This window comes from Furipterus horrens, unplaced genomic scaffold, assembly GCF_987537825.1.
Source record: "Furipterus horrens unplaced genomic scaffold, mFurHor1.1.pri manual_scaffold_12, whole genome shotgun sequence".
Lineage (NCBI taxonomy): Eukaryota > Metazoa > Chordata > Mammalia > Chiroptera > Furipteridae > Furipterus > Furipterus horrens.
Genome location: NW_028327182.1, coordinates 7,724,493 through 7,749,984, shown reverse-complemented (window position 1 = coordinate 7,749,984; position 25,492 = coordinate 7,724,493). Strand labels below are relative to the sequence as shown.

The 25,492-nt window shown below is 43.6% G+C and overlaps 1 protein-coding gene across 1 annotated transcript in view; it reads left to right on the top strand.

Annotated features, from left to right (window-relative positions):
* The window catches only part of GPC6 (glypican 6), a 720,441-nt gene that overhangs the window by 688,465 nt on the left and 6,484 nt on the right, over nucleotides 1-25,492 (top strand). The window contains exon 6 of the mRNA XM_090258046.1: nucleotides 13,716-13,852. Within this exon, the coding sequence (XP_090114172.1) occupies nucleotides 13,716-13,852 (137 nt within the window). The remainder of the gene's footprint in view (nucleotides 1-13,715; nucleotides 13,853-25,492) is intronic.

The window sequence follows — 25,492 nt, the reverse complement described above, 5'->3', positions numbered from 1 at the left end:
ATGGCTCCCAGAAAAGGTAATTTACCTCACAGGAGTCAGAACTTGATTTCCAAAAAAGAGTGCACTTAGTCACCCTATGATGCCATCTGTCCCCATGGTGATATTTCTACTCATTAAGAACTTCCAGCTCCAAGTGCTCTAGCAATATAGTAACTTACTAAACTTTATTAAATCTTTTTAAAGACTGTGGGGGGGGTGAGAGTATTTTTCTAATTTGAAATCAATTTGTAGAGAAATCATGTGACTTTACCACAGTCACAGTTGAAACAAACACATTTCCATGTACCAGGCACATCTGCTTCTCTCTCCCATTGAAGAGGCTCCACATCCCTGAGCTTTTGCCACCCAGGGTCCCTCTGCCAAGAACTCTTCCCCTCTTCTCTCTGCAGAATGACATCCATCCCTTAAGGTCCAGTTCAACTCCCACCTCCTCGTTGGAGTCCTCCTCAATCCTACCTCCTCCTGAATAACAGATTGTTGATTATACTTCTCAACTACTACAGCCCATAAAGAGATGTGCCATTTATTATGTGTGAATCTCTTTCCCCCACTGGGGAGTAAGTTCTCTGAAGGCAGGACCGTGTCGTGTCTCTCACTGTATGCCCAATACCTTATAGACAAGAAACAGATGTGTGTCAGTGTGAGTTTAACTGAACAGACTACTCATAAGTAGACCCTGAGCAATTATTTCTTCATAAAGCAGGGAAGTTGCCAAGAAACATGTCCCTCCTTATGGCAATATGTTTACTTTGCAAGTAAGGGCATCTAGAATTTAAAATTTATTTGTAATTTTATTTGGAGACCCAGAATTTAAATTTACCCTCTGGCTACTCTCTTTTTTTTTCTTTTTTTCTTTTTGTCATTTATTTATTTGCTGTTTGTTGAGTACTTCTACACACCAGGCACGGTGCTTGATGGGACATTCATCAAGGTTGTGGTGACCACAAAGGATAGAGGCCTTGTGTCTATGTCACCTACGGGCTTGGAGGGAAGGCCCACAGTTGCGATGAATGAGAAATCATTATGACAGGGAAAACCCAAGGGATTCCTGAGAACTCAGACTGGAAAGGTCCTAAGTGTCAAGGCAGGAGCCTCAGGAAAAGGACATAGATGTGGAGAGCCACAGATGGTCTTAGCCACTCAATCACACTCTTCTCGTCCCGATGTGGGGACCATGTGTTTAAGTCAGAGTTCACACATATCCTGGAGTCCTGTGATTTGCATTCTTGAATACTACCTTTATTAGTATCTCATTCTGTTGTTCCTCAAACGTTTTTAGGCCCAAATCACTGGCAATGAAAGCAATTCCCACTTCAATCCATGAAAGAAAAGGCAGAACATTGTGTTAGGTTATAAATAGAACACAATAGATACAAAAAAATAGTATTTATTATGCACTACACAGTACAGGTGTACATCGTTAAGTATAAGACAAATCACACATGGCCAAAAGAAATTTATTTGCTTTTTGTTGCCTATTCTATGAGAGATTTAAGGCAACCCATCTCTACTCTAAAGAGCTTTAGAATTTAGATAAATCAGATTTTCACCTATCACTTGCAGAGTATTTTTCTGTGCTGCATCTAAATTACTTTCCCAGTGTAGGTACGTCTTTGTGAGTACTCTCACTGTTGGATGGAATCATTTTTGCAATATCTTACTTAAGAAGGCCCTGATCAATTGCACCAATCTTGGGTAATTGTCATTCCTTAGTAAGTTCCGAACATCTGTAGTTGCCTCAGAGAAAGAGATCAGAATACACATCTATTTCTAGCTTTGGTCTTAAAGAATCTAGTCCCAAACATTTGGAATTAAATGATGACTCCAAAAATATTCAGGAATGCCTAAACTCAAAGTGTGATGCTTTGCTCTCCCTCCTCCCCATTTTTTAATTAGCAGACATATTTGTAATGTCCTAGATTTCATTCCCTGAAGATAAAATTTCGGTATTTTAAGAGTAACTTCAGGTGGTTATGAACTTAACAGAATCACTGCATTATGTCAATCACAAGAAAAGACTTTCTATGCATTTTCTGAGTATTGCCAAAGACCTTACAAAGGGGATGCACATTTGAATAGCTGACAATCAGAATTTTCAGCAAGACTGGATATTCAGAACATCAATATTTTTCACATTAGCAAAATCAGGCTATTAAATATATAAGCTATTTCTGGAAGTTTCTTGAATTAGTGCTAATTTCCAGGTTAGTCTCAGACAAAGGAATCAGTCAGTGTTGCTGCTGTGGACTTGTTTGCTCTATCAGGAAATTGAGGAAAAGTGGGAACAATCAGCTCTTCAAGCCACACACACAAAAAAAATCTCCCAAAAGTTTTCATTCCATAGTGAGAGAATAAACAATGGTGGGAGCAGAGTTCAGTTTTTAAATATCCAAACTGCATCAGTGTGCCTTATATACCTGCTAAGAATACTGAATTCAATTCTATGCCTTTGAAAATGCATCTGAGACCTTCCTGTCTGGAATTACAAAGATCGTATATCTAATAACTTAATTTAGAATCAGCACTTGTTATAATTCTTGCTCTAGACCAGACATCCTTGGGGATGTCTGCACCTACACAGCCAAAATAATGCCTGAGACATGATAGAGACCAAAGTTAGCAACTGAGAGAGACCAAGCGGGTCTCAAAAGCCAAGAGCAGGAAGCAGGAGAACAAAGCCTAGACATACTCAAGGTCAGAAGTGAATCAGAAGGAGACTTTACCATATGACGGGCAGAGAAAACACAACCCACTCTCAGCAACTGAAACTAGCTGTAGATTTCGAAGGAGCAAAGCAAGGTTGGGGACTTAGTCTTAATGCCAGCTGGCAGGAGGAACGAGAATAGGCTTATGCTTCGTGGTTAAGGCTTGTCCATGAAGACCCCCCAGAACTGCTCAGAAAGAGGAATTGATCTGGTTTAGGTCAGGCAGCAAATCCAAAGTCCTTTTTTCTTTTGTAAGTATATTTTATTAATTATGATGTTACAGTAGTCCCAGTTTCTTCTCCCTTTGCTCCCCTCTGCCCAGTAACCCCCTTCCCTCCAGCAATCGCACACTCCTTAGTTCATGTCCATGGACTATGCATATAACTTCTTTGGCTTCACCCTTTCCTATATTATTCTTAACTTCCCCCTGTCTATTTTGTACCAAACAATTATGCTTCTTAATCCCTGTACCATTTTCCCCCCATTTCTCCCCCTTCTCCCTCCCAGCTGATAACCCTCCAAATGATCCCCATACCTATGATACTGTTTCTGTTCTGGTTGCTTGCTTAGTTTGTTTTTGTTTTTTTTTTTATTTTTCAGATTCAGTTGTTGATAGTTGTTTGTTGTCATTTTAATGTTCATAGTGTTGATCTTTTTCTTTAACAAGTTCCTTTAACATTTCATATAATAATGGCTTGGTGATGACGAACTCCTTTAGCTTTACCTTGTCTGGGAAGCACTTTATCTGCTCTTCCATTCCAAATGATAGCTTTGCTGGATAGAGTAGTGTTGGTTGTAGGCCCTTGCTTTTCATTACACTGAATACTTCTTGCCAGTCCCTTCTTGCCTGCAAAATTTCCTTTGAGAAATCAGCTGACAGTCTTATAGGCACCCCTTTGTAGGTAATTCTCTGCTTTTCTCTTGCTGCTTTTAAGATTCTCTCTTTATCTTTCATCTTTGTCATTTTAACGATGATGTGGTCCTCTTTGGGTCTAGCTTCTTTGTGACTCTCTATGCTTCCTTGAATTGTATGTCTATTTCCTTCACCAAATTTGGGAAGTTTTTCTTAATTATTTTTCTCATAAGCTTTTGATTTCTTGTTCTTCCTCTTCTCCTTCTGGCACCCATATGATTTGGATGTTGGCATGTTTAAAGTTGCCCCAGAAGTTCCTAAGCCTCTTCTCACTTTTTTTCAATTCTTGTTTCCTCATTTTGTACTGTTTGACTATTTTTTCCTTCCTTATGTTCCAAATCATTTATTTGAAACCCAGTTTCCTTCTCCTCACTATTGGTTTTGTGTGGATTTTTCTTCGTTTCATTTAGCATAGCCTTCACTTCTTCCCTTATGCATTTTCCATACTGAAGCATATCGGTCAAGGCTGTGAGCATCCTTATCACCAGTGTTTTGAACTCTGCATCTGTTATGTTGGTTATCTCCCCATTTGTTAGGTTGGCTATCTCCTCGTCACTTAGTTCTCCCACTGGAACCTTGATCTGTTCCCTCTTTTGGGTCATACCTCTCCATCTCCTCATCTTGACAGGCTCCTGTGTTTGTTTGCCTCTGTGTCTTAGGTAGAGCTGTCGCTCCTGTTACGTTGTAAGGGGCGGAGCCTTAGGTATTTGTCAGAACAGGGCGACCTGTTTCACCACGTTGTGGAGCTGTATATGGAGGAGGTATCTGAGAGGGAACAATGCTGCTTGCTCAGCACTCACCCCTTTTCCGGGAACTTCTCCCACTTCTGTATGAAACTGGCACCTCTCTAGCTGTTGTTCTGGCCATCGTTCCCAGAGTGGGTGGGTCTGCAGACGTTCTAGGACTGTGGGCCCTTTAAACAAGTTGACTCTACTGAGAGACCCGCAGTTTCTGCCTCCACCCCAACCGCCACTGGTTTGCAAAGTCAGGAGCAATGAGGCTTGATTTTCCCTAGTGTTGAGACCATGAGCTGCGTGGTCTGGTCTGGGGCTGGGAACGCTCACCAGGTGTCCCTTCTGACTTTTTAAAACGTATGACTGCACTTTCTGCAGGCCTGTTGCTACCAACAGCCACCATACCACATTCTCTCCACCCCAACTCTGCCCCTCCCACTAGTCTGGATGAGTAGTTCTTCTTTATATCTTTGTTTTTTGGACTTCCATGCAGCTTGATTTTCTGGACCTTCTGGTTATTTCTGGTTTTATGATAGTTGTATGCCTTCTTAGTTGTGGAGGGAGTCACAGCTTGTCTGCCTAGGCCTCCATCTTGGCTGGAAGTCCCAGATCCCAACTCCTCTTTATGTTAAACATTGATATCTGTCTTTGGAATTGTTTAAATGGATCTAGATGAGTATCTGTCAAGAATTCTCTGGAATATTTGGACCATGGAACCTTCTAACTCAATGACTCAGTGATAAAAACCACTTCTTGAAATAATTTACCTTTTCAGCATTGAGAAATAAATAGTACCACAATTTAAGTAGCTACTGTGCAAAATAATACTTTGATTTCACATGCATTTCCACAGACCAAATGTCTTTCTGTCTTTTTCCTTTCACTAGGTTAGTGACAAACTCTGTCATCTCTCAAGGACATGTAGAATCCTTACTATCCTTACTTGCCTAAAATGTAATACCTTAGGGAATGAGACGTCATCAGAACATTAGCTATAAATATGACTTAAAAGTTGATAATCATTTTCTTAAAATCTGCTGCAAAATTCTGACCTGAACAGCATAGGAAAATATTTCTGATGTTTCCTATATTCATGCTACTTTAAGAACCACTCTTTTTCCAGAAAAGGACATCATGTGTCTTTTCAGGGTCATGCCCTTAACACAGTGTCATCATGTAGCCCAGAAACTCCAACCATGAAGTCAAAGGGGAGGAGGCAAACTCTTCAAATTTTTCATCCAAATCCCAATCCCCTGAGGAATTCAACAAAACTAAGCATTGTTTTTTGAACCTTCTGAGATTGTCTCATTCCTGCCAGCTGTTTCATTCGTCTTACTTTTTTCCTACAAAAGTGTGTTTCTCTCCTTGGGGAGTCATCTGAAAAAAATGCATCACGTGATAACAGAATAGAACTTGTTATTGAATCCCCTAGGAATCTCTGACAAAGCCCAGAATGTAAGGCTAGTTTTAGGCTGTCGTGACCCGAGCACTTGGCTGAGCGTTGGGTGTGTTGTGTGGCCAAAATCTGCCTGGGCTCACTGACAAGCTGCATGTAACAGGACCCTGCTGTCATCCCCAAGACTTATGTAGAAGATTCCTGAAAGAAACCACATGACAAGTGATTTATCCAAGCATTCCAGAACCCACCAAAACATTACACTGTAGGCAGGGACAACCTGAGACATGATAAATAACATAAAAGAGTTTCACAAACTCCAAGTAAATAGAAAACATGTTCTAGTGGATGGGATGCTAAATGCTGTTCAGACTTCAACAGATGGAGCAAACAGGTCAAGCAGGTCGCATGTTTTCAGCTTCTGCACTGAGCTAAGTGGCATCAGTAACCACTACTTCCCCAAGAATCTCGGGGAGGTTATATTTACAGAACAGGTAGTACTCACTTAGAGACTTCAGGACTTTACCAACCCTCCTCCAGATGGTATGTATATACTCTCGTCCACTGGGATTGAGAGAAGTTGTGAACAGACACACCCACAGATCTGTGTTTCATCACTGAAGCAGTATGTATGACTCGAACTCTAATGCAGGTACACACAGTGAGCTGAATGACTTGGGGCTTCTCTAGAGTCAAGTTGAATGAGGTCACTGTCATTGAAACTGGATTATTAAACTCTCAGTTTGCAAAAATGGTATTGTGATTGTGCACTTTCCTTAACTTGAGCTAGTCGAGTGGCCTTGTCCATAAGATAAAGATGAGGCTGCCTTTGCTTCTTCAAACAGATTGTTTTCCATAGCTAACAAATTACCTTCAGTCTATTAAACATTCACATTGTTTTTTCCCCCTTAATATGTATTAGTTAGTGTATAGCCCTTTAAATATTAACCATCTTCTTTCTAAAGATATGGTATATATTATTTACATCTGGTCCCATTACGTTTTTATGCAGATGAAATAGACACATTGGAATCTTTCTGAAGTCATAAGCAAGTAAGGCATTTGGCCAGGTGCGTGCACAGGCATCCAGGGGAGTGAATTCCAGTCTGTGTGTGATAGAGAGAGGAGGCAATAGCCTTCTTGCTGTTCACTTCTTACACTTCACAGCAAAGATGCAAGGAAATCAAAGGGCCAAGGTAGATGCACTTTGGGCTTCAGACAGGCAGTAGGCATGGTCAAAGTCTCTTGGAGATCAAACGTGTTCCATCAAAGGACCAACGGAGGAGACAGAGGTAATAACAGTTCAAAAACATCCCAAGTCACAGTGGAATAGGTCACTTGGAAGAAAACCAAAGGGAAGATACTAGAAAAAGTATGTCTGTAGAAGGATTGTAAAGACTGTTTAAGATGGGGTTCATTCCATTTTTAGTTAAATTCTTCGAACCAAGAATATCTTTGAGACCTCCAAGACTCTTCCATCATCCTTGTGTAAATTACACCTGGAATGACATTCGTGATGACAGGAGACTAGAATCCTAACTACCGGATTGGAGGGGATCATCTGCAATTGCCCTCTGCCTCCAGGGACAATCAGGATGAGGAAATGAACTCTTGTTGGGAAGCCTGAAGAATTTGTCCATGTCTCCCTAAGTATCCAAACAGAAGGCCAGAAGACAGTAGCTGGCAGATAATCAGGCATTTATAATATCGTATCTTCCTTAGCCGACTGTCAGCAATGTCGTTCAAGTATTTATTCATTCAACAAATATTTCCTAAGTGTCTGGGACATGCACACTCTGGTGACCAAGTCTCCACTCTAGAGTAGATATTTCTCAGGAGTCAGGAGAGGCAGAAGCTGAAGACCAGAGCAGTGGCTAAAGCCATCCAACCGGTATAGGTGAAACTTTGGGAGACCATAGTGCATTTTTTTGTTTTTAATCCCTCCAGATAGAAATGACAAATTATCTGGCTTCTTTTTTTTAAAGTATATTTTATTGATTATGATGTTACACTTGTCCCAATTTCTTTTCCCTTTGCTCCCCTCTTCCCAATACCCGCCTTCCCTCCAGCAACCCCATACCCCTTAGTTCATGTCTATGGATTGTGCATATAAGCTCTTTGGCTTCACCCTTTCCTATGTTATTCTTAACTTCCCCCTGTCTATTTTGTACCAACCAATTATGTTTCTTAGCCCCTGCACCATTTCCCCATTTCTCCCCCTTCCCCCTCCCAGCTGATAACCCTCCAAATGATCCCCATACCTATGATTCTGTTCCTGTTCTGGTTGTTTGCTTAGTTTGTTTTTGTTTTTATTTTTCAGATTCAGTTGTTGATGGTTGTTTGTTGTCATTTTAGTGTTCATAGTGTTGATCTTTTTCTTTAACAAGTCCCTTTAACATTTCATACAATAATGGCTGGGTGATGATGAACTCCTTTGGCTTTACCTTGTCTGGGAAGCACTTTATCTGCCCTTCCATTCCAAATGATAGCTTTGCTGTATAGAGTAATCTTGGTTGTAGGCCCTTGCTTTTCGACACTTTGAATACTTCTTGCCAACAAAGTTTCTTTTGAGAAATCAGCTGACAGTCTTATAGGCACCCTTTTGTAGGTAATTCTCTGCTTTTCTCTTGCTGCTTTTAAGATTCTCTCTTTATCTTTCACCTTTGTCATTTAATGATGATATGTGTTGGTGTGGTCCTCTTTGGGTCTAGCTTGTTTAGGACTCTCTGTGCTTCCTTGAATTGTATGTCTATTTACTTCACCAAATTTGGGGAGTTTTCTTTCATTATTTTTTCATGTAAGTTTTCAATTTCTTGCTCTTCCTCTTCTCCTTCTGGCACCCATATGATTTGGCTGATGGCATGTTTAACGTTGCCCCAGAGGTTCCTAAGCCTCTCCTCATTTTTTTCAATTCTTGTTTCCTCATTTTGTACTGGTTGACTGTTTTTTTCTTCCTTATGTTCCAAATCATTTATTCGAACCCCAGTTTCCTTCCCTTCACCATTGGTTTCATGTGGATTTTTCTTCGTTTCATTTAGCATAGCCTTCACTTCTTCCCTTATGCGTTTGCCATGCTGAAGCATATCTATCAAGGCTGTGAGCATCTTTATCACCAGTGTTTTGAACTCTGCATCTGTTAGGTTGGCTATCTCCTCGTTGCTTAGTTCTCCCACTAGAACCCTGATTTGTTCTCCCTTTTGGACCATACCTCTCCATCTCCTCATCTTGACAGGCTCCTGTGTATGTTTGCCTCTGTGTCTTAGGTAGAGCTGTCACTCCTGTTATATTGTGAGGGATGGAGCCTTAGGTATTCATCAGTACAGGGCGACCAGTTTCACCATATTTTGGTGCTGTATGTGCGGGAGGGGTCTGAGAGGGAACAATGCTGCTTGCTCAGCACTCCCCCCTTTTCCAGGCACTTCTCCCACTTCCATATGGGCCTGGTGCCTCTCTAACTGTTGCCCTGGCTGTTGTTCCTAGTGTGGGTGGGTCTACGGACATTCTAGAACCATGGGAGCCCTTTAAATAGGCGGACTCTGCTGAGAGACCAGTGGTTTCTTCCTCTGCCCCAACCCCCACTGGTTTGCACAGTCAGAACCAATGAGGCTTTATTGTTCCCAGCGGTGGAACCGTGAGCTGCGCAATCTGGTCTGGTGCTGGGAGTGCTCGCCAGGTGTCCCTCTTGACTTTTTTAAATGTTTGACTGCGTTTTCTGTCAGCCTGCTGCTGTTGCCGCTGCTGCCACCACCACACCACATCCTCTCTGCTCCGGCTCCGCCCCTCCTACCTGTCTGGATGAGTATTTCTTCTTTATATCTTTGTTTTTTTGACTTCTATGCAGCTCGGTTTTCTGGAACTTCTGGTTGTCTCTAGTTTTGAGGTAGTTTCATTTCTTCTTAGTTGTGGAGAGAGGTGCAGCATGTCTGTCTACATCTCCATCTTGGCTGGAAGTCCTATCTGGCTTCTTAATTGTCCTCATGGCTGAGTTCAGGGACCACCACCAAAGAGTAAATATTGGCAAAGCCTTATTGGCTTGGGAGGGAATATGGTGCTCCCCAGAGAGGTAACTTTCAGACAAATTGATATTTGCAATCTCATAGCCCTTGGCTTGCCCATGACCACCATATTTGCTCTATGTCTGTTTAACCACCCTAGACAGGGAAGCCAGGAACACATCAAGGACAGAGACTATGTAGTGGCCATATTTGTTTCCCCAGAGCATAGCATAAAACCTGAATTATTAGAAGGCAAGTAGGAAGTGTTTAATGAATGAACACAAGCAACAAAAGCCTGTTTTTTAACCAGTCCATTGGAACTTTTTCTAAATCATAATGTACTTCCTTATATCCTTAAATGGATTTCACTGAAAGTTTTTGCTTGCTAAATACTGATTCAAAATATATTGTACCAGTCCCTGTGCTAGTGAGCTCCAAAGTGTTTAGATATTGCATCTTTATCAGCAAATTATTAGAATCATAGATAGCCAGTGTATTTATAACTATTTATCCATAAATTATGTATAAGCACTACAGAAGGTACATTCTGTACCTTGTGAAAGTTATGCAAAGTTAGAAACTTTTGACAAATAAGATAAAGAATATTTATTATTTTTACTTTGTAGTGTTGCAGATGTCTTGAGAGTAAGAGATATCATGCCTGCCATTTTGTCTTGCTCACATATGCTTGCACTGTTTGAAACGAAAGAAGTCCAGACGTTCTTTGCCAGAGTCATTTTAACTCACCTGTCCATTTAATGAGTTCCTTTAAAACTCCAGGATCTAATCCATTAATGAATTCTGGTACATACGAACTGTGATAGATTTCAATCCTCCAGGAGCAAGCCGATGAGGAATGAGGCAGCTGCTACTTTGAGCCCTTTTTCACTCTGGAAGTCTTAGTCTTTCCACAAGATAATGGAGAAATAGCCATAGCTGTATGGACTGATTAGGAGGCATATAAATCTGTAGATATTAGGAAATATCAGGAAGTTTTAATTCCTCTTATATTTTTAAAATCCATTTCTCCATAAGTGGGGAGGAGGATCAGCTAAGAAAGATGGGAAGACCATAGCTCTTTGCTTATCATTTTCAAGCTAATGAAGTATTTTCAAATGACTGGGTCATGTTTACCTCTCTATTTGAGAGCCTGCTTACATTCTTGCCCTTGAAGCACAAAAAGGAGTCCTCCCATGAATACGAAGGAAGAGCTCAGGGGTCTAAGTGGATACCAGTTCTTTTATCTTGTAGTTGTTAACTTAGATTACACTGTGCATTGCTTTTCTATCAGAGAGAGGTTGTAGGAAATCTAGTACCACAGCCTGCTGTCTCTTTTGGCAGGACACAGTTCAAAAGCACAACCTCTCTGTGAGCAGTTGCTCATGGAAACTGTCTCCTGGAATCTTGCTTTGGTAGCAGCTCAAGAGGCCTGAAGTTCAACATATTCCCCGATATTAATAAACACAGGCTAAGTAAGAGCTGGCCATCAAACCCATAGGTGCAGAACCTCTAATGCACCTGAGGGCATCTGGATTTAGGGTTACGCTTTCACATCAGACCTCTCTAGTGAGACTGTGTGACTATCCTGTTCTCCATCAAACATTTACCCAACCTTTTCTGTGTTTGTCCTAGTTTACAAGGCTCCTGCAGCCAAGTGCCACCAACTGGGTGGCTTCCAATGACAGAAATGTAACATCTCATAGACTGAAAGCTGGAAGGCTAAGAGCCAAGTGTCAGCAGGGCTGGTTCCCTTGGAGGCTGTGGAGGAGGATCTGCCTGCAATCTTTGGAGTCCTTTGGTTTATAGACACATCATCCCATCTCTGCCTACATCGTCATATGGTCTTCTCCTTGTGTGTCTCTCTCTTTGTGTCAAATTTTCCCTTTTTATAAGAACAAATTCATGTTGGATTGGGGCCCTCCTAAATGACCCCATTTCAACTCCATCATCTCAAGGACCCCCTTTCCAAATAAAGTCACATTCACAAGTGCTGGTGGTTACAACTCCAATGTAACCCACAACAACATCTCTTGATGATACTTGCTGAAGCCAGTTATGACTATCGTGTCAGAATGGTGATTTTTCTATCTTTCTTTTAATATTTATTACTGGTATTTGGGGGGTTGGGTTTTTTGTAGCTGATAAACAGAATGTACATTTTTCTGTGGCTGGATAGAAATGGCACTGATCTTTGCAACTAAAATAAAAATCAAATAAAATAACAATACAGATACATCTGTGCCTAGAGAGGTGAGCAAAAAGGACAAGCTTTTATTGCAAACTTTCTTACCCAATCAGATTGGCTGGAAGCAGACTTGGATAGGGGGAATCAGATAGCTATATTAAGCATTTCCTGTGTAAGATACTTCTTGGAGTGGCATATTTGTGGATGTTTTTCTCACTCTAAAACAAAAGTAACATCATGCTATTCAAAACTAGGTACCAGGGTCTCAGATTTAGCATCCTGGTCCTCTTCAGCCCTTTGTGGGTGAGCAGGCATCTCCCAGCACTGAAGCCTCCTCCATCATCAGAATCTTAGTGAAGCAGGGCCCAAAGCTTAGAAACATGACCGGAGCTAAGATAAAATGTCAGAGTCTTTTATTTCTTTGTGTTCATTCTTGAACCTGACCAAAGGATCTTTGGAAAGTTTTTCTCAAATCTATACTCCATCCACAGTCAACATAGAATACTTCGTGTCCAAAGGCTATTTATAGATCTCCAATGTACAATAGCGCCCTTCAGTCTCAGTGGCTCTCCCTTCTAAGATGCTGTATAGATGTGGTAGGAGTGTCATAGCAGAGATCCACAGACTGAGAGGCTTAAACTAGAGGTATGATTGTCTCACAGTTCTGGAAGTTAGAAGTTCAAAACCAAGGGCTGGTCCTTCTGTAGACTGTGATGGAAGGATCTTTTCCAGGCCTTTTCCCATGGCTTATAGATGGATGGCTCCTTCCTAGTCTCCTCACCTTGTCTCCCCTTTATGCATATCTCTGGGTCTAAACTTCCCCCTTTTGTAAGAACACCAGTCATGTCTGGCTAGGGCAGCCTAACTTCCTTACCTCCGTAAAGACCATATCTCCAAATCAGATCACATTCTGAGGTACCAAGGGACTTCAGCATATAAATCTGGGGGACATACTCAACCTTTAGCAGACACATTTCAAACCCCTGTAGACTTTCCCAATATTCATGCAGGTAGAACAGGAAATCAAGCTTGTGACTGCCTGAACCTGGGTGTTAATATGGACCAACGTAGTTGTGACTTTCTCTCCAGACGCCTTCCCTAGGTGCAGTCAGTGCTGAGCCTTGAAGCACCAACCATGGTGTTACTAAGCTTCTCCTGGCCACCCATCCATTAGGCCGTGGGGTTTAGACATACTTGTACTTGAAATGACTTTTCTCCCTGGCACTAGAGATTTTTCAATGGGTCGGGGTTGCCGCTCACCATCCAGGTGTGTGCTCCATGTGCCTGTCGATGAGTCAGGAGCGGAGTTTACCAGCAGGTGAACTAGTGACAACACGCATTTCTTGCGGAAACAAGTAGGCCATTGGGAGATCGCGTTTTTGTCTCCCGGGGCATTGTTTGGGGGCCTTTATCTGACATCCAGGCAAATGAACTCTGAAGACTCTATTTGGGGTGTTTGAGGTAGAGCACACCTATTTCTCCCAGTTGGGGAGAGACCCGAAGCCAGTTGAGATGCTTTATCAGTGTTTCATACAGAGGACAGAAAAGACGGAAAGCAGAAAGCCAACTCCCTGAGAACTCTCTGCCGGAAGATGGAGGGAGGGTGGGGGAGGAGCAAGCGAGGCTACCCCGGACAGTAAACCCCGCCTGTCTCTGAAAGCCGAGAAAGTGTGCCTGCTGTCCTGTCGCAGGTCCTCTAACCTTCCTCCGCGCGCGCGGCGTCCGCATGCAGGAAGGGACAACGCTGGGCGTGAATAGTCACTGTCTTCCCTTGCTTTCTCGATCAGGTGACAGACATAAAAGAAAAACTGAAGCTCTCTAAAAAGGTCTGGTCGGCGTTGCCCTACACCATCTGCAAGGACGAGAGCGTGACAGCGGGCACGTCCAACGAGGAGGAGTGCTGGAACGGGCACAGCAAAGCCAGGTGAGGGGGACTCGCTGCTACTGCAGACGCGGCTCGGCACACACACCCCCCCCACCCCCCCACCCCGCTCCTGGCCCAGCTCTGCGGGCCGTTGATGCAAAAAGGAACAGAGGGTGGAGGGAACCAGTCACCCCTCGACGACAGCTGCTCAGAGTGACGGCTTTGCCGGGCCCCTGGGAGCCCTCACTCTCAAGGTGCTGTTAAGCGTGGAGGGTCCCTGTTCCGAATACCTTGCCTCCGGGTCACGATGGAGACAGGGAGACGGGCGCCAGGTTACGGGTATCCCGAGCCTTTCAGGTTCACTTAATGACTTCAGAGAGCAGAGCTGTTTCTACCCATCGTTCGATTGGCAAGGCTTGCTGGTTGGTTTGTTTTTCCACCACAAGGTAAACAGGAAGTGAAAATTCAACTGTAATTTTTTTCACCCTTGGAGAAAGGAAATTTTTGAAGTACTCCGTGGAAAGGGTAAGGGAAAAACCCGAGGTCTGAGGGACAACCGGAAGGGGTTCTCGTAGGTCCTATGCATCGGAATCTCCGGCTGAGAGATGGCTGTTTCCACCCCGCGACGCCCTGCCCAGTACTATTGCCGGTTGATATGGAATTTCTGAATTTCTTGATTCAGCTCAGAAATGGGTTTGGCCTGCGTTTTCCTAGGGTGAAAGGTTCGACCAGGCGACGGGGCCGGGAGTTGGCAGGCAGGGCAGGACACCAGGAGACGGGTCTGCCCAAACCCTCCCCAGCAGGGATGCAGGTGGGCAGAGCAGCTGGTAAATTGGCCTCCGGGAATCTTTGGGGATGAACCAGCAGGTGGAGAAGCTCAGGGCAGGGGGTCTGTTCTGGAGCCTTGTTGCGCAGTTTCAAGCGTCTGAAGCAGCTCTGATCAAAAGGCGACGAGAAGAGAGCGTGGATATTTAGTTCGGAAGAAACCGCAGAAGGTAAGTGTGGCCGCAAGTGCGATGCTCATTAGCTGCTATTTCTTACGCTGCTGAGTCGCGTTTTTTTAGCATCATCTATTGGCAGTCGTATTATTAGCTACTCTAGGGACAGTTTAGCAGAGTGAACACCAAACAGCTATGGAAAAAGCTATGATCATCCAAGCAGCCCCCAAATATCAAAATCCAAATCTTCGATCACGAGGTACAGAAAGATATTTACAAAATCAACAACATGCCCCGCTAAAATGCTTAATAATTTGCCAATGTCTGGCCTTTAAGGATGGAGACTTTGGCCAGCAAATTTAGCTGTGATTTAACAGCCTCTAATGTGTCTTTTCCTGAATGACTGTACAGAAAGACACCGTAAAGGATGAGCAGGCGGCCTAATGAATAAAGTGGTTGATTTTCTGAGCTGCTCTGTTGCCCATCTGTGTTTCCCTTTCAGCCTTGGCTAAAGGGAGGCTGTGTTTTGAACTACATCCCCATGGATGGTTGCTAGGGTTGGTAGGTATTTGGTGCATATGCAATTTCTTACAAAAAGAACTACGAAAAAATGGTTGCAAGTGTGCATTGGGGAGGGAATTACATTCCATCAAGAAAACAAAAGGGTAAGATAAAGATCATTGAAGTTAAAGCTAGAGGGAATGGGGGAGGAGCGGGGTTCAGCCAGGTCCCTCCTTGTGCACAGCAGGAGTGCAGACAGGGTACACGATAAGTCCAAGGTTATCCAACTCACAAGGGGGCCAGCTGAAACCTCCCAAGTCCTCGCCCAGTATTCTTTTCACTTCTGTATCCTGCCTCTGAAACAAATGACGGTAAAAGACAGCCATCCCTGGGTGAGCAGAAGAAATGAAACAGATTCTCGGCTCTGTAAGAGGGGTAGTGATTCCACCTTCGTTCGTTAAGTCCATCGTTCTGTCGGCAGTCACCTTCAGCAAACACAGGTGCTATGCGAGGCTCTGGGAATTAAATGCTAAAACATGGCTATGTTGTCTGTCCACACATGGAAAGGCACAGTGGCTGGAGAGAGAACAGTGGATTTGGGGACTTTAAGGACCATACTATGAGACTGTAGGTTCGGGAAAGGACCATGTAGGCATTGAAGCGCCTAGAAGATTACTCAGAGCCCCGATTTGTATTTTTTTCCCAAGGTCCATGGGAAGCCACTGGAGGATTTTACGCAGGTGGGGGAAATCATCAAATCTAATGCAATAAAATCATTTCCAGGAATATTCCAGAATTTAACCCAGGATATTATTAAAAAGATGAAGCTGTCAAATATTTGTGACTCAAATTATATCCCCACTGAAAAATTATAATTTCACAGGTTTTTTAAATTTCCTTTTTTAAAATTCTTCTCCTGGAATGGGAAGTTGCTATTATAATGTTACATCTAATGGTGTACTAATAAAGATATGATGAATTAAATTTAATTGATGGTTTCTTCTCATTCAAGTATTAATTGATCTTGAGAATATTTCATTTAATGAAATTTTACTGAAATGTTTTGTAAGTTGGAAAATCCAATTGTAAAGCAGATAATAATCTATTTTTCCTACTTTTGAAGCATGGATTTTCAGATGATGGCATTTTAAAATGCTTCTTTTAAAAAAAAGGTTATTCTCATTATCCATCTGAAATAAAATAAACATAATTTTTTTAAATCTATCGACAAGTGTTCATGGATTTGGAGCAGGGATGCTTATTAGCATCGATAAAGATAGTCACACTCTGTGGTTTTTATACTCGGGCCTGAGGGATGAGGCCACTGCTCACCCAGATATCTCTCCCTCCCTTTATGTTTGATCCAACAGACTCCTTCAGCCACATTCTTCAGTTCACATCCGCTCCTGCAGCCCTTTTATCAATCTAAGTATTTGATCCTACTTGTCCGCCATCCCCCATATTTCTCCTGAGTACTTTCTGAGTGCTTCCCCATAGCTCTTTACCGTACTCCCTTGATTCAGTTTCCGATATCAAAATTACTCCTACAGTGGATGTGTCAGTCCATTTGGCCCAGCGATTATTTTATTTTCCCAAATAGCTGCTATTAAGTGAATAGCACCTGCTGAAATTAATGACTTGAAATGGAGAGAACAGGAGACACATCGATGTGGCTGCTATGGCTGTGTTGAGATGATGGTCAAGGATGTGTGCATACTGGCTCCCCTAGAATAGAAACCCAGCTTTGTCCCCTGCCCCCGCCTTCACCCATCCCTGGCAGATTTCACTCTGCTTTAATAGCAGATCAAGTCTGGGCACAGGAGGTAGGGCAAAGGAAGAGACTCTGCCCTTTGATTGGAAGAAATTGCCACATGCCCAAGGCCCTGTCAACGCTGAAATCTCCATTCTGACCACACCAGATCATGAAGAGACCCCCATCCCTGCGTCCCCTTTCCTCTCCAACCTGTTGGGACAATCTGAAAGCCAATGCAGTAATGTCCATAAAAACAGACTGTACAGTTTAAAACAATGCTTCTCAAATATTAATGCGCAGGTTCAATTCTTGAGAATCTTGTTTCAAATGAAGGTTCTGAGTCAAGAAGTCAGGGGTGAGGCCCAAAGTTCTGCATTTCCAGCAAGCTTCCACAGGATGCAGTCATTGCTGGTCTGGGCACTGCACTTTGAGTAGCAAGGATCTAAGGCAGAGTTGGCCAGATTCCACCCATAAAACACCAGGCACCTGATGGGACACACTTATACTAATAAAAAGGATTCATCTTTTATCTGAAATTCAGAGTTAACTGGTAGTCCTCTATTTTATCTGGCAGCTGTACTTTAAGCTCCTATTAACATGTCAGAAATTCCCCTTTTTATTCCTCAGAGAGCAGATTATAATTTGTTGTCTTCTCTGTCTCCATGGAGACCCTTGATGTTCTCTTTAACAGAGCTTTTCTTATATTAAAAACAACAACAGCACCTGGGCCTGGGAGGTCCCCCAGTTCAGTTATAACGTCACCCACTGAGGACAGCTGGAGCACAGGCCAGGCTGAAATCATCACACATGCATCAGGAGAAAATGTTGAATTGGAAATACAGCACAGCCTTCATAATTGCAAAAAAAGAGAAACTGTCTACACACCCTCTGGTCTCAGATGGGATGCCCTTGCAGGCCCAGTGGATACCTTGAATACCTGGTAGCACAGCACTTGATTCAATGAGTGGTTTAGTCAGCTCAGGCCACTATAACAAAAATACTGCACACTGGGTGGCTGAAATAGAAATATATTTCTCATAGGCTAGAAGTCCAAGATCAAGGTGCCAGTAGGGGTGGGCTCCGTGGGGGAGCTCTCTTCCTGGCTTGTGGATGCTGTCTTCTTGCTACGCCCTCACATGACAGAGAGAGAGGGACTCTGATCTCTTCTTTTTCTAAAACCACTGCTCATATTATGGGACCTGCACCCTCACAACCTTATCTAAACCTAATGACCTCGCAAAGGCCCCACCTCCAAATACCATGGCATCGGGGACTGGGGGCTTCAGCATATGGTTCCTGGGGGGACAGAGCACAAAAATTTAGTCCATACTAATCAGTACAAAGAATTACATTCTACTTTCCCGCAATAGCTAATAAAGAATTTCCCTTAGAAGCCGTGGCAACATCTGTCCTGCAAGAAAGGCAGCCTAGGATGCATCTTCAGTGACCAGCGAGAAAGTGGTTTACGAGGGTAACTTCCCCTCCTCCCATTCCTCACTAAGCACAGCAACACCTTAGGAGGGAACAGAAGAAGGCACACCAGCCCTCTGACTCAGCTGAGACAAATAGGAATGAAAAGGCAGCGAGTAAGTAAGGGAAGAAAATCGATAATAATCTAGAAGGCCAAAGGGAAAAAAATCAAAGCGTCGAGGTGCAGGTTGCAAATCCAGGCTTCCCGAAGTTCCCCAGGTGAACCCGGGGAGCCTGAAGGATATCTGCTGTCATCTGTCATCCCTGAGAAGGTGCTCTGGGCTGCCAGGTGGCCAGAATGAGCTGTCTGGACCAAAGCTAGCAAAGAATGATTAGGTGGCAGGCAGGAAAGCATAGACTCAGGAAGAAATAAAGCATATATGGTTAACAAGTACAGGTCAGAACTTCATCAGGCAGCGGCAAAAGAACAAAATAATAATCAAGCCCTCATGCTCATACAAGCTCTTCCTTTTTGCTCCTATAGAGGCAGATTCTTGCTTCTTGAGGAGATAGCCATTGCATCTTCCTTGAGGATTGTTTTCTTTTCAGGGGATCCTTTCCGCACACTCACAGGAGCTAAAAAGGAAAAAGGGGATGGGGGTTGATGAGATGGGGCAGGAAGAACACAGGTGGAAGCCAGTCTGAGAGGCAGGTCCCGACAGCATGTGGGCTTCATGAGAGAACATACTGATTGCAGAATCTTCCGGTTTCTTAAGTCCAGTATTTCAGACTCCTCCCTCTCCCCATAAAATTGGCAAAACAGCTTTCCACTTCTGCTTCTTGTAAGTCAGTGTTTAGCCCTCACTGCGTCCTTTCTTTAAAACGCCTCTGGAGGAGGTGATCACAGATGCTGGACCAGGGGTGAGGATTAATTGGGTCCTTTGGAAACAGAGCTTTTGCAGGAAGCCTCTGCTGTCTTTCAAAGCATCTGATCTTCACAGAAATAACCGTCACCGCAAGGAAATCCTACCTGAGGCCAGGAGGTAAATACAGGAAATTGTAAGGGTGGGAAAAATAGAAAGAAAGAAAATAACCTAGGAAATAGATCAGTCACTGTCACCAGCCACTGAGTGGATTGACTAAGCAAAGAAAATAGCAAGTCATGACTGGGTAAGTTTGAGCAGGTGGAAGAGGGACGAAATGATGCATGGGGATGGGAAAGCTGTCAAAGACGGTGACTTGGCAGATTGGACAGAACAATATTGTCTTAGTCTGGTTGCAAAATATGTCCCACTGTGCTCTAGCTGCACAGTAAAGAACTGTAAAATCCTCGATGCATCCCCAGCCAGGGAACACCCCGGGAAGGTGGGAAATCAGTCTCTGGAGAGAACTAGCAACTGTCACGCCTGGTGTTTCTGAACACTCACTTACCTTCTGGGCATCCTCGGGAGGGAAGACCCCAATAGAGCTGACTGTCCTGGGGGGACAAGGACCCTGCATGCACCTCCTGCGAATAGTGAGAAATGTGGCTACAAACAGGAGGAAAGAAACAGGCTGCCACCAACAACTCACAGCCCTGAAACCTGGCTCGTGGGTCTTCTTTCCTATCTGCACTATTGTTTGCTGACTCCGGTTCTACCAAGAAAGGATGGGTTTGGGAGCGCCTGCCCATGAGTTGAGAGGCCAAGTCAACAAAATTAGCTTCTGCTCCCTGCCACTACCAAGGAGCTGTGTGTCCTCCGAGAGTCCCCAAACCATTTCCCGCCACACATTCTCCAGCTGGAGGAAAGCCAGAAGAAATCATTCCTCCGCGCATGAATTTACGCTTTAACACTCCAAACTCTGCTGCTGTCAGCCAGCCCTATGCAGCAGGCTTGGCATTTGAGGGAGCTGGGTTAACACTTTAGGCTTCATCAGAATGCATTAGAATTGCTCAGTATGTTATATTTTTCAAGCATTTTCATATGCTTTTATTCAAAATGGCAGCTGATGAAAGAAATAACGTGCTGTTTACATACATATGCATATACGAATTGATTGTATATAGTAGCTAAGTGACCTGCCCATGGTCACGTTGCTGGGTCTCAAAGAGATCACAGGTGTTATGGGTCAGCGTCTGTGCCTCTGACCATTTCTCAGTGTCTCATCCCTTTGAAGTGCCCGATGCCACAGACAGCCCTAGCTTAAGGGTCTCCAAGAACTTATGCATTCACTTAAAGCATAAAGTTACATCATGCTTTGAGTGATTCTACTTTCTAGTAAGGAAAAATGGAAATAGAAAAAAAGTAATCTGTATTAAGAACTTTAGAAGGTTCTACTTAAAATGCATATTTTTAAATTGTGGTAAAATATATGTAACTTAAAATTTACCATTTTTATAATTTTTAAGTGGACGGTTCAGTGGCATTAGGTCCATTCATTTATTGCATACCATCACCACCATCTATCCAAAAAGCTTTTAAATCTTCCTGAACTGAAACTCAGCACCCATTCAACACTACTCCAATCTTCCCGCCCTAGCCCCTGGCAACCAACATTCCACTTTCTGTCGTTATGAACTTTACTATTCCAGGTACCTCATAGAAGTGGAATCATATAGTAACTGTTCTTTCATGACAGGCTTCTTTCACTTAGCATGATGTCTTCAACATTTACCCACGTCGTAGCATATGTCAGAATCTCCTTCCTTTTTGAGGCTGAACAAATCATATGTATGTATATACCACATCTGGTTTATCCATTCAGTCATCAGCCGACCCTTGGGTTGCTTTGGCCTTCTGGCCATTGTGAATAAAGCTGCTGTGAATAGGGGTCTACAAATATCTGTTCAAGTACTTGCTTTCAATTCTTTTGGAATGATAATTTTGGAAGTGGAGTTGCTGAATCACACGGTAATTTTGTGTTTTGTTTTTTGAGGACTACAATACTGTTTTTCCATGCCACCTGTACCATTTTACATTCCCTCTGGCGATACACAAAGACTTCCAACTTTTCTGGTTCCATCAGTTTCGAGGGTATCAATGGCATTGCCATTGGTTAGGAATGCCTGCTGCATGGCCTGGTCACACATTGCTCCCAGCAAGTTCCACAGATATTCCCCTCACCGGGACCCAAATTTACAGCTGGGTTCACTCTTGTGGTTCTCATTATGATCACGTTAGCAGGAAGCCATCAGGAAGGGGACTTTAAGGAACAATATTTGTTGCTTACAAGTCCTGGGGGATGAATGGTATTGGGGATAGAGTGGGGGGGACCTGGGTTTCCACCTTTATTAGGGTTCGAGAGTGGGGTGCCAACAGTTTCTAGGGTTATTATTTATTGGCAAGTTCAAAGCATAAGGGCTGAAATTAAAACATGGGAAAAGATCAGGGTGATCACTGGAGTGGGCAGTTGCCTAGGTTACCCTGAGCTTTCTGAAAGAGGACCTCCACAAATGGGGTGGCCTGGTTCCCGACCGGGTTGTTCTGCTTGGTGGCCCTGTCATACAGCCATCCTGATGTTTGTTCAAGATGTATGTCTTTGGACGTAGATGCCTTGGCAGTCAAAACTTAGTACACTACACTCCGTGCCTTCACTGACACTTGTGATTTCACGGTTTTGGTCTCTTTTAATGCCGCCCATCCGGATGGGTGGGAAGTAAAACCTTAGATTTTAAGAAAGTTTCTGAAAGTGGTTATGGATACCATAGGTCCACAATTCCTTATTTCAGATCCTAGGGACCATAGTGTCTCAGAATTTAGAACTTTTTAGAATTTAGAAAATCATCTCAGTGCAGAACATTTTTAAGAAAGTTCTCCCAGTGGAGTCTGGGGCTGGAACTCACGATCAAACACATTAAATGTCTGCAGCAAAATGTATCACGATTTACACTAAATGGAATAAATGAAGAGTCTCATTAGCCTTGTTTCAGATCAAATCAAAGATTGGTAATAAACAGATTGCAGAAAAAGAATGTTGGAGATGTTTGCAGTTTGAAACATAGATAAGGAATTTTGGACCCGGGTTAGTGTTATATCTGCTTACATTAGCACAACTCAAATGCACGGGAGGTGGATGAATGTGTACCTTAGAATTAGAAAGTGTTATAGAGATGTGCATTGACTGGAGCTCATGAGTGGCAACTAACAGAATAGAAATTGCTCTGGCCATCCTACCGTGTGCCTTGAGGCAGGAGCAGTCCGAGGAAGCATCAGGCACGTGAAAACAAATCCTAGGGACCCTATTTCTCCCCATCCCTGGCCCAGCTTCCCTGGGCTCTGCCTTCCTGCAAAGCGCCTCACTTCTCAGACCTGACTGGCCTTCAGACCCCATCAGATCTTGAGAGTCACGTATCTCTTTCCCATCTAGGCAGCTCCTTTCACCAGAACAACTACCAGCATTCACAGGGTGGTGAGAAATACTGAATGCCAATCAGGGAACATGTCTCTCCCCCCAGCAAGCACCTTCAGATAGCAACAGGGTCTTCCTGAAGGCATCAGCTCAACTGAAAGGACTGACTTTGAATGGTGACAATGACAGTGGGAAACTTCTGTGGGGACAAGGCTTTCTCTCTCAAGGTTACTGTCTCTCAGGTGACAGAGGCTGCCAGTTCTGCCAGGGAGGGACCGAGCATAGAGCCTGGAACTCGTCCACCCTCATCAGCTGTCATGTTTGGATGTGATCAAGGCAGCCTACATCAGCAATATGAAATTAGATGTCCTAGTCTGTTCTGACAGCCACAGCAACACACCACAGATGGAGGATCTTACAAACAAACAGAAATGTATTTCTCACACTCATGGAGGCTGCAAGTCCCAGATCGGCATGGTCGGGTGAGGACCCTCTTCTGGGTCACAGATTTTCTGCGTCCTCAGGTGGCAGAAGGGGCAAGGCCAGCTCCCTGGGGCCTCTTTCATGAAGGCGCTGATCCCAGTCATGAGAGCTCTGCCTGAACACTTCCCAGAAGCCTCACCTCGTTCCATCATCACCTGAGCATTAGGTTTTCAACCTAGGAGGGAAGCACACGCATTCAGACCACAGCAGATGGGAAGAAAAGTAATTCTGCAAAACTGCCAACATTTTCATGTCTATACATGCTATTGCAAAATAGAAAGTAAGCAGAAAGTAAGCAAAATGGGGAATCCATGCTTGACTGTTCACGGGTGCAACCCACTTGCCAGCATGGAGTGAAACATTGATAAACTATGACAACCCGTTAGTCCTTATTTCTGAGTTCTCCCTGCCCCAGGTAGATGTGCATCCAGACTGTCTGTAATAAGATTCTCCTCTCTTTCCATTGTCTCCCCAAACTGTGAGGGTGTGAAAACAGAATGCTGTCACGCCAAAGAGCTGGTGCAAAATCTCATAGAAAGAAAGATAGTCTGAGCTTAAAGACACAGCCCGTCTTGCAGGATATAACCATTATAGAAAGGGAGCAAAGGTGAGGGGCCACATATTAATGGGCTCGTGATTCCTGGTGCTGACCTGGGCTCCTGTCCATCCTTCAGGGCATGCCCCGGCCATCCACAGATTTGACCGCAGGATGTGCTGTGCAGTGACAAGATGGCCATTTTCTTGACCAGCTGTGTTTTTCAGTTTCTGTCTCCACGTGGTCTCTGAAGTTACCCTTTGAATACACAGAAAGGAGAAAAGGTTCTTGAAGACACGAGTGCATTGTTCCTTGTTTTTATTGTAAGTGGTTGAGCGTGGGTAGACACGGCTCGAGGCTGGGTATACCTAGCAGTCTCTTACTGTGTCTGGATGCTCAGACTCCCAGGGCTCCCATTCCCAAGGTAAGCCACAGCATTCAGCATCCGATAGATGAGTCTGGCCGGCCATGCACTGCACACGGCATCTGGAAGAAACAAAGCTCTCCTCTGACTCAGCACATGGGTCCAGCCGCAGGAATCACTGTCCTGAATGTCAAGGGGCAACACCAGAGCTGACAGTCACCTTTCAGCCCCTCTCAACTCCAGTACCAGTGGAGACAGGCCTGAACTGGCGATTGTCTATTGCTAATTAGGGAGAGCTCACAGAGCCCCGAACATTAAATGGATGTCAATGAGAGCCAATCCAACATCACACTTTAGGAATTATATCAGGAAGACAATCTCAGAATCCAACAAGAATTTCTTGGTATACCGGGTATATTAGAAGCCATCACAGAATAGTTATTTACTGCCAGAATAAAAAAATATGTAGTTTCAGGACTTTTTATATTTTTCAATTAGGATATTTTTAATGCAATAAATATTGTGAGGCTTTTTGGAAAAGAATTTGCAATGCACTCTGTGTGCTTTAGTTTTCCTTATGTAGTGAACACTAAGAAGTCAACTTTGTTCAAGATGAAGACACAGAGCTCATTCAGGGGACCTCTGATTTAAAATGGGCAAACCAATTCACACACCAGTATCATACATCATGTGTACTATTTCAATAATTGTCAAATGGCTTAAATATAAGTCTCCCTGTGTGTTTCTATGTCTTCTTTTGGAGGCTGATGGATAGGACCTTTTGTTTCTGAAACTTGGAACATTACCTTTTGGAAAGGGAAGAATTTTAAATATAAGTATATTGTACAACAACATATAAACAGGAAGCACAGAATAAAGGAAAGAGAGTGTTTTTCAGCTGTCAAGCAACAACAATAGAGGCAGTAAAAGAATAATGAGACCAGCCTACCAGCTGTCTGCCCAATGTCTTGATTCCCCGTGACCTCCACTCTTCAGCCCTCCACCTTAGTCTGTGCCCTGAAGGAGAACCCTTACCAACTGCAGCACCAGGGTCTCCTTGCCTGCTGACTTCCACTAGCTTTCAGCCAATGGGAGGCAGCAGCCAGACATCAGAGGAGAGACTAGAGAGGTCAGGGTATCATTCTTTGGGCTCCTTCCCTAATGAGGAGTCTTGGTTTGGCCATTGCCATGTCATTTGGCCCCTGTCTGTGGATCGTAGCTTAGGATCAACCAGGAAGTATGGCTCAGTATTTGGGCATGTGGGCTCTGAAGCTAGACTCCCAGGGCCAGAGTCATCGTTTCGCCATCTATTAGCTCTGGGACTGTACACAGTGATTTTTTCCTCACTGAGCCTCAGTTTTCTACTTTACAAGATGGGGATAAAATA